The sequence below is a fragment of the Ursus americanus genome, chromosome 9 (assembly GCF_024610735.1).
Source record: "Ursus americanus isolate L20-20 chromosome 9, mUrsAme1.1.p, whole genome shotgun sequence".
Lineage (NCBI taxonomy): Eukaryota > Metazoa > Chordata > Mammalia > Carnivora > Ursidae > Ursus > Ursus americanus.
In genome coordinates this window covers 80,373,627-80,383,987 of record NC_142135.1, presented here as the reverse complement: position 1 = coordinate 80,383,987, position 10,361 = coordinate 80,373,627, and the positions used below count along the sequence as shown (strand labels likewise).

Here is a 10,361-nt window from a genome sequence, read left to right as displayed (position 1 = left end):
TATTTCCCAATACCTTTTTAATTTTTTATTACTCTTTTAGATTTTCTTTTTATAGATATATTTTTGGGTTTTTTTTCTATATTTATTTATTTATTTATTTATTTATTTATTTATTTATTTAGGGATCTTAATTCTTTTAACTAGCAAACCAAAACACACCAGGATCCTAGGATTTTTGTTTGTTTGTTTCTTGTTTTGTGTTTTTGTTTTCTTGTTCTTTTTTTGTTTTTTGCTTTTTCTTGGTTTTTTTGTTTTGTTTTGTTTTTGTTGTTCTTTTTTCTCTTTCTTCTTTTCTGGACAAAATGACAAGATAGAAGAATTTACCCCAAAAGAACAAACACAAGGTAGAACTCACAGCCAGGGAGTTAATCAACACAGATATAAGTGAGATGTCTGAACTCGAATTTAAACCTTGAGTATAAGGATACTGCCTGGGCTTGAAAAAAGCATAGAACGCACTAGAGAATCCCTCGATACAGAGATAAAAGAACTAAAATCAAGTCAGGCCAAATTAAAAATGCCATAACCAAAATGCAAAATAAATGGAGACCTTAAAAACGAGGATGGGTGAAGCAAAGGAGCAAATCAGTGATGTAGAGATAAAATTATGGAAAATAATGAAGCAGAAAAGAAAAGGGAAAGAAAGGTAATGGACCACGAGGGTAGACTTAGAGAACTCAGTGACTTAGTAAATCATAATAACATTGATATCATAAGAGTACCAGAAGATGAAGAGAGAGATAAAGGAGCAGAGGTTTATTCAAACAAATTATAGGTGATACTTCCCTAACCTGGGGAAGGACACAGACATCAAAATGCAAGAAGCATAGGGAACTCCCATTACATGCAACAAAAGCCAGCCATCACCAAGCCATATCATAGTCAAATTCACAAAATACACAAGGAAATAAACTGGGAAAGAATTCTGAAAGCAGCAAGGGAAAAAAGGTCCTTAACCTACAAGGGAAGACAGGTCAAGTTCACAGCAGATCTGTCCCCAGAGGCATAGCAGGCCAGAAAGCAGTGGAAGGAAATATTCAATGTGCTGAATGGGAAAAATATGCAGCCAATAATTCTTTATTCACTAGGCAGAGGGGTAGTGGGTGGAGGGATGGGTTAAATAGGTGATGGGGATTAAGGAGGGCACTTGTGATGAGCACCAGGTGTTTATGAAAGTGTTGAGTCACTATATTGTACGCCTGAAACTAATAGTAGACTGTATGTTAACTAACTGGAATTTAAATAAAAACTTTTAAAAAATAGATTCTTCCCTTGGTGTGAAGTTAAAAAAAATTAAGAAGTTAAAAATTAAAAAGATTATATAAGGCCATAATTGTAACATAGTATAATATTTATAGGTATAATATGTGTAACAATAATATCACAAAAAAGAAGAAAAGGGAATAGAACTATATAGAAGTACTATTTCTGTTCTCACTGTAATTAAGTTAATATAAATCTGAAGCTGATGCTGATAAGTTAAAATACACAGTAAGACCTGGAACAACCACTACGGAAATAATTGAAAAATAGGGGTGCCTGAGTGGCTCAGTCAGTTAGGCATCCGACTCCTGATTTTGGCTCAGGTCATGGTCTCAGGGTCCTGAGATCTAGCCCTGGGTCAGGCTCTGCACTGGGCATGGAGCCTAAGAGTCTCTCTCCTTCTCTTTTTCCCCTCCCCCACCTCTCTCTCCTTCCCTCTTTCTCTCTCTCTCTCTCCCTCAAAAAAATTTTTTTAAATCATTAAAGACATTTACATTAAAAATATTCAATGCAAAAGAAAATAGTAAAGGAGAAGTAGAAGAATTTAAAAAACATGAGACACAGAGAAAATAAAAAGTAAAATGGCAGATGTAAATCCAATAATATTAATACCAATTTTAAATGTGAATGCATTAAATAACCCAATCAAAAGACAGAGATTGCCAAACTGGATAAAAAGCAAAATAAGATACAGCTATGTTCTGTTTAAAAGAGACACATTGTAGATTGAAATATAGAGATTGCAAGCAAATAATGGAAAATAATGTAACATGCAAACAACAACCACAGAAAAGCTGGAGTGAGTATACTAACATCAGACAAAATAGATTTTTTTAAAATATTTTATTCATTTATTTATCAGAGAGGGAGCACAAACAGGGGGAGAGGCAGGCAGAGGGAAAAACAGGCTCCCCGCTGAACAAGGAGCCCGATGCAGGACTCGATCCAAAGACCTGGGATCATGACCTGAGCCAAAGGCAGATGCTTAACCAACTGAGCCACCCAGGCGCCCCAGTCAAAATAGACTTTAAAACAAAAATCTACTAGAGAAAACGAGAGACATTTTATAATAATAAAAGGGTCAATCCATCAGGAAGATATAACAATCATAAAGTATATAGCCTAATAACAGAGCACCAACGTGCATGAAGGAAAAAGTGACAACAATGAGGGAGGATATAGACAACGCAACAGTAATAGTTGGATCATAGTTGGAGACTTCAATACCTCACTTTCAATAATGGGTAGAACAACTAGGCAGAATATCAAGGAAAAGAAGACTCAAACAATACTCTAAACCAACTAGATCAAATAGATATCAGTAGAATAGTTCACCAAACAGCAGTATATATATTTGCAAGAGCATATGGCTCATTCTCCAGAATAGACCATATACTAGTCCACAAAACAAATATCCATAAATAGAGTGAAATAGTAACAAACGTGTTCTCTGACCTTAATGGAATGAGGTTAAGAAATCAATTAAAAATAAAAAAAGAAATTTGGTAAACTCACAAATATGTGGAAATTAAATATACTTCTAAATAATCAACTCAAAGAAGTAATCAAAGAATTATAATATTCTTTGAGGTGAATTAAAATGAAGACACAACATACCCAAACATGGGATATAGCTAAAGCAGCAGTGTTTACAGAGAAATTACAGCTGTAAACACATATATTTAAAAAAAGAATAAAGATCTCCAGTCAATAACCTAATCTTCCACCTTAAGCCACAGGAAAAAAAGACAAAACTTAATGCAAGGAAAAGGAACTAAATAACAAAGATTAGAGCAAAAACCGATGTACTAGAAAATAGTAAAATAATAGACGAAATGAATGAAACCAACAGGTTCTTTGAAAAGAGCGACATAATTGACAACCCATCACCTAGACTGACAGAGAAAAGGAGATAAGAGTCAAATGATGAACATAAGCTCAGCAAGGGTTACCACTACTGACCTTACAGAAATAAAAAAGATTATAATAAATACTCTGAATAATTATATGCTAATAAATTAAATAGGTGAAATGAATAAATTCCTAGAAATACACAAATTACTTAAATTGGCTGGAGTACAAGTAATCTGAGTAGACCCTCCCCCCCAAAAAAAGGAAGATGAGAAATGTGAAATAATTGAAATGCGAAGCAAGAAATGCCACTTTTCGTCGATAGTTCTCCATTGGTTGGTACTGGATTCCTGGTTAGCCTCTTTTTGATCACTGTATTTTTAATTAGTGGTAATAAAAGGCACAAACCTTTCATAATTGGGGTTAAATTGTGCCAGGTACAATTTTTGTATACAATTTTTAACTTGATAAAATATATTTTGGGGGGGGCACCTGGGTGGCGCAGTTCTTAAGCGTCTGCCTTCGGCTCAGGGCATGATCCTGTGTTCAGGGATCGAGCCCCACATCAGGCTCCTCCACTAGGAGCCTGCTTCTTCCTCTCCCACTCCCCCTGCTTGTGTTCCCTCTCTCGCTGGCTGTCTCTCTCTGTCAAAATAAATAAATAAATAAAATGTTTTATATATATATATATATATATATATATTGGGGGGGAGTAGTATTATTCATTAACTGCTTTTGGTATCCCTGCCTTAGCTCCAAAAATTCACCATTGCCCCTTGTGTTGGAACTTTTTTTTTTAAGATTTTATTTATTTATTTGACAGAGAGAGACAGCCAGTGAGAGAGGGAACACAGCAGGGGGAGTGGGAGAGGAAGAAGCAGGCTCCTAGCGGAGGAGCCTGATGTGGGACTAGTATGTGGAGAATAGAGCAGTTCAGAGATATCCTAAATATTAAGAGGATCTGCACCCATGGGGCCACATGTATTTCTGGAGTGGATGCAGAAGAAAAGATCATGCCATAATTGCATGAGACTTTGGGGGTCTTGCAATTGAGTAGGCATGTTTTCTATGTGGGAGGAATGTAAATAATTGCGTCCAGACAGTGGGTAGTGACATATTGAAAACAACCAGAATATTTCACATCTCCCTCAAATAAGAAACGTTTTTTTGCCTAACCCCTTGAATCTTTGTTGGCCTTGTAAATTGCTTTGCACAATGGAATGTGGCTATAGGATTGTTGCCTGAGTTCCAGAGCTGAACCCTGCAGCTTTTACATCCCTCATGCGTGTAAATAAGCTCAGGCTAGACTATTAGAAATTAGATACCATGTAGAAAGAGGAAGTCCCCAGCCATTTCAGTCACTCCAGCTGAGCACCAGATAACCCGTCCTGGAGGTTCCAGCACCAGGCAAGCTCCCTAGTAAATTTAACTGTTTTGAGTTTCTCCTGTAGACTGTGGCCTAAGTGTACTGCATTTTTCTGTTGTCAGCGTGGTTATGTAAGAACTGCATTTCCCTTAATTCCCTTCCCTGCAGGTTTCTGGGTTAGTATTGTCTAAAAGGAGGTTTGTTTGAGATGTGAGCGGAGTCAGCATAAAGCAGTAGCCGTTATGCTCTAATGATTATGGTTACGTTACAAAACATGCAGATGCAGCAGACATGCCAGCAGGTTCCTGCTTGTTTTGCTCTGTGACACTGCATCCCAGTTCCTTTTCTGGACTGCTGGATTTGAGGATCTATAGTAGCCACAGGCCATGACCAGATGCTTTGCTGCCTACGCCCAGAAGTTACAGCCTCACATAATTTCTTTACCAACACCCCTTTTATGACCCTACTTCATTGGCTAGATGGGCTTGATTTCTTAGATTGACTCATTGATGTTGCCTCTGATTCTGCAACTCCTCATTTCATATTTTCACTTCTGTAGGTCCTTCCACAGTTGTTCAAGGTCTGATTTCTACAATTAAATCCTTTATCTCTTAATGCATAGTGGCTCTGCTTCCTAAACGGAACACTGACTGATAGAGTCCCTAACCTAAGTAAAAACTAACAACCCAGATATATTCAAAGACATTTTTTTAAAGAACTGAGATTTTGATTTATTACTAAATTCTGTTCCCCTTAGCTATTTCATTAATTTCTTCAGCTTTGTTTTATTTTGGCTTGTGCTACATTCTTTTCCTAAATTTTGAGTTTGGAATTTAATTCATTATTTTTGATATGTGTTTAAAGCTATACATTTTCCTCTGATCACTATTTTAAATATTCTTTATAGATTCAGAGATGTCATATATTTATTATCATGAATTTTAAGAAAATCTCTAATTTTGATTTATAGTTTATTTATTAGCCACCAGGGTTTAATAGAAGATATTTTTAAAATCTACATGGTTCATATCCTTTTTATTTTTAAATTTTTTTCCAGCTTTACTGAGATATAATTGATACATAATATTATATAACTTTAAGGTATACAGCATGTTGACTTGATTCATTTATATATTGTAAAATGATTACCACCACAGAGTTACCTAACCCCTCCATCACTTCATATAATTACCATTTCTTCTTGTAGTGAGAACATTTAAAATGTATTCTCTTAGCAACCTTCTAGTATGTAAGACAGTATTGTTAACTATAATCACCACACTCCGCATTAGCTCCACAAAACATGTTTGTCTTATAACTGAAAGTTTGACCAGCGTCTCCCCATCTTCCTCACTCTCCAGTCCCTGGTAACCACCATTCTATACTCTGTGTCTGTAGGATCAACTTCTTGAGATTTCACATGTAAGTGATACCACGTAGCATTTTTCTTTCTCTGTCTGACTTATTTCACTTAGCATAATGCTGTCAAGGTGCACCCATGTTACTGCAACTGGCAGAATTTCCTCTTCCTCATGAGTGAATAATATTCCTCTGTATGTATATGTATATGTTACCACATCTTCTTCATCCATTCATCTGTTGACTGATGCTTTGGTTGTTTCTATATCTTGGCTATTGTGAAAAATGCTACATTGAACATAGGAGTGCAGATATCTCTTAAAGATCCTGATTTCATTTCTTTTGGTTATCTTCTCAAAAGTGGGATTGCTGGATCATATATGATAGTTCTATTTTTGATTTCTTGAGGAACTTCCATACTGTCTTCCAAGTGACTGAACCAATTATATCACCACCAGTGGTGTGGTGTGCCAGAGTTCCCTTTTCTCTGCATCCTGGGCAACACTCACTATCTTTTTTATGATAGCCATTCTAACAGGTGTGGGTGGTTTTGGTTAGCATATTTTTTAAATTAGTGTTATCTCATTTAAAATTCACTACAAAAAGCTGAGTATTTTTTCTGAAACTGAGTATGCTTTATATTTCTCATTACAAATGAGGAAATTAAACCCAAAATAATGTGGTAAGTAGTAAAATCTTGCCCTGTGATGTGAACCCAGGCCTCCAAATCTGACATCCAGTGTGCTTAATATTACATCAGCTGCATATAATATAGTTTCACTGAATTATTTCCTTTTACCTTATGAGTACAAGCTAAGCACAATGTAAATATTTCAAAATTTCTTGTTAATATAGAAATATTTAATAGTCATCTAAATTTTATTGGTTTTTATTCTGAGTATGTAGAGATATTAAAGACTTGATAACCACTTAACATCCTTATATGTCAGATGTTTCCTCACTTTTCATTTCTCTTTTCTTCCCCTACTTCATAATGATTCCAGTGAATATTATAAAATCTAAACCCTCAACCATTCATTGATTTTATTATTTGCAGTATAGATTTTTCTCCAAACAGGTAAACACAGCCCTTATCCTTAAAAATTAGTGGAGGAACTGAGAGATAACATTTGCAATTCCACGAATCAAATTAAAAGAGCTTACTTGACTTATCTTTGCTGTGGTCCAAGAAAAAAATTATCCCTTATGGCTTCCCTGCCCCACAGTATCCATACCGCGTACATAAAGCACTTAAGAACAATCACAATATTTTGTGATCCATCTTTAATTCTGACCAAACTAACTTGAGTGTTTTAATAACTCTCACTGCAACTTGAACATCTGTTTATTCCCCAAGCAGCAGCTGGTCTTTTTCATGCCATGTAATTTACTGAATCGATTCTTACCAATACAGACATTATAAATACAATGGTCCCAAGGATTGTGAGCCTCCTTTACTTAGAAATTAGGCACAGTATTGATGTGAGGTCACTCTGGAGCAATTGTCATTGCTTGCAGGTATTAGTTGAATATTGCAATATTAATATGTGTGTGGAAGGATCTTAAAATCATCCAAATCAACCCACTTACATTATTTATGAAGAATCAAGGCATCAGTTGATTTAGTAAATTATCCAATCTTACATATCAAGGACAAGATTTGAATTCACATTTTCTGAATCTTAGGCTGCTGCTATTTCCGCTATGCCAATTTAAGTGAGAGCTGTAACGTCCATTTTAATATCAGGTATGTGGGCGAAGAAACAAATCTAAAAGTTTTTGGAATAGATAAAGTCAGAAGAACAATGTGGAATTAAAGAAGGGGCACCCAAACTTCAGGAGGGGAAAAAAGCCAACAAGTACAGGTAATTGCATGTAATAATTGGTTTAGTCTTAGAACAGTTCATTTAAAATATACTTATGGCAGAGTTTTGAGAAAGAAAAAAGAAAAAAAGCTAGTTTAGTGGCAAGATGAAAGGAGTTTGTCATGAATTTTAAGTACACATCCTCTCAGTTGGCTTTCAGTGCAGTTTGTAAAGTCTCAGATCTCAGTGGGAACTAGTTTACCTAAGAAGTCTCGTTTTAATTTTTTAAGGCATATAGTATTATCTAACTTCTCCTAGATTCACCACTACCATCTTCTGTCTCTATATAAACCTGTCTCCTATTTGTTCCAAGTGAACTCCTGAAACAGGAAGAGTTTTCTGCTTCAAACTGCTTTGGTGAAAGTCTATAAAATCTAGCAGTTAAAAAAATATGTAAATTCAGGCAGCATGTTACTTAATGGTCTTTCTATGTAAAATATACTTGGAAATGTATGAAACCTTCAGGCTCTATCTACATAATGTTCACCAACCTTTGAAAAATGTTTGGCCTTGGTGGTATGGAACAAGGGTTATTCATGTCTGCATAACTGAAATAAACTGAAAATGAGAGGCTATTTCATTTTTATTCTAGACAATCTCCATTAGAAAATTGGAATATATTATGTTTCTCTATAGCCATTTCCCCTCCCCTTATTTCTATTCCTTTATCCTAACCACTGTAAGGAGACAGTGCCCACATTCCTTTCCACTTTTGTGTTCCCACTATCATGATTCTCGAACGTTGTTCACTCCAGTCCTTCAGTCATCATGATGTTTTGAAAAAGGTTACCATTCCCTTTCCCTTCAAAACTTGTTGGAAGTTAGCTGTGAAATTTTTTTTAGATATTTTATAAACTGAGGAGTAAATCTTAAAATAGCTGAATTTTTCTTTCTTTCTATGAAGATTTGCATCTTGTAAGCAAATTTCTCTCTCTTTTTTTAAAAAAGATTTTATTTATTTATTTGACAGAGACAGCCAGCGAGAGAGGGAACACAAGCAGGGGGAGTGGGAGAGTAAGAAGCAGGCTTCTAGCAGAGAAGCCTGATGTGGGGCTCGATCCCAGAACCCTGGGATCACGCCCTGAGCCGAAGGCAGATGCTTAACGACTGCGCCACCCAGACACCCCCTGTAAGCAAATTTCTAAGTCATAAGAATTCATCTTGAATTGAATCAATTAATATATCTGGAAAGACATGGGGAAATATTTGACCACTGTGAGCAGGGCAGTGATAAAACGGAACTATCTGGTAGTAGGCTACCACTAAATTATTTCATGCAAAAAATCTCACTTTGAATTTGATCACTGTATTTTTTCCTAGTTCTCCTCCCATCTGGAAATGTCAGAGTCCTTCCAGAAATGAAACTGAATGGCCTGGAATAATCAGTCAGTCGTAACTGAATTCATACTACGGGGTCTCTCCAGTTCTTGGGAACTCCAGATCTTCTATTTCCTGTTTTTCTCCATAGTCTATGCATCCACTGTACTGGGCAACCTCCTTATTGTGCTCACCATCATGTCAGAGCCACGCCTTCGCTCCCCCATGTACTTTTTGCTGGGCAATCTCTCCTTCATTGACATGTCTCTGGCTTCATTCGCCACCCCCAAAATGATTGCAGATTTCCTCAGTGAGTGCAAAGCCATCTCTTTTGAAGGCTGCATCACTCAGATATTTTTCCTGCATCTGTTAGGGGGTGCTGAGATTGTACTGCTGATATCTATGTCTTTTGATAGGTACGTGGCTATATGTAAACCTCTACGTTACTTAACCATTATGAACCGAAGAATGTGTGTTGGGCTTGTCACGCTTTCCTGGATTGTTGGCATCTTTCATGCTCTGAGTCAGTTAGCATTTACTGTGAATCTGCCCTTCTGTGGACCCAATGAAGTGGACAGCTTCTTCTGTGACCTCCCCTTGGTGATCAAACTCGCCTGTGTTGACACATACATTCTGGGAGTGTTCATGATCTCAACCAGTGGCATGATTGCCCTGGTGTGTTTCATCCTCTTGGTGATTTCCTACACGATCATCCTGGTCACTGTTCGGCAACATTCCTCTGGTGGGTCCTCCAAAGCGCTCTCCACTTGCAGTGCCCACTTCACCGTTGTGACTCTTTTCTTTGGCCCATGCATTTTCATCTATGTATGGCCTTTCGCAAACTTCCCAATAGACAAAGTGCTCTCAGTATTTTATACCATTTTCACCCCCCTCTTGAATCCAGTGATCTATACCCTTAGAAATAAAGATGTCAAGGATTCCATGAGAAAACTTAGTAGCCGCATCTTTAAGTCTAGGAAGACTGATCATACCCCTTGATTTCCTCATACAAAAATGAAATACTTGTTTCGCATTTATCCTCCTCATTCGTCAGCAAAGTGATGCTACTGCAAGAAACTGGTAGTTCATGGCAGAACTATTTATGTAATCAGTCTCCGCAGTCACTGAGTTCTGGTCATGTTAATTGTTCCTCATACAATATAACTTAACTACAGGGCACCATCAAACCTATACTCAACATTTTACTGCACGGAGACCCACTTTTTGGAATATTCAACTTCTGTCAGATATAAACATATATTTGAGTATTCCTTCCCCTGAGACATATGCATGTTTTAAGAGTAGATTCTCTCCTAGTCTCTTGTAATAGCCTCTAAGAA

At 36.6% G+C, this 10,361-nt stretch overlaps 1 protein-coding gene across 1 annotated transcript; it reads left to right on the top strand.

Moving 5' to 3' along the window:
- The first annotated feature begins 8,993 nt into the window (after positions 1-8,993).
- Positions 8,994-10,020, top strand: LOC123786826 (olfactory receptor 4K3). The gene has a single exon (XM_045789179.2). It carries the CDS (start codon positions 9,073-9,075, stop codon positions 10,018-10,020), a length of 948 nt encoding a protein of 315 aa, XP_045645135.2. The 5' UTR covers positions 8,994-9,072.
- Positions 10,021-10,361: the final 341 nt, after the last annotated feature.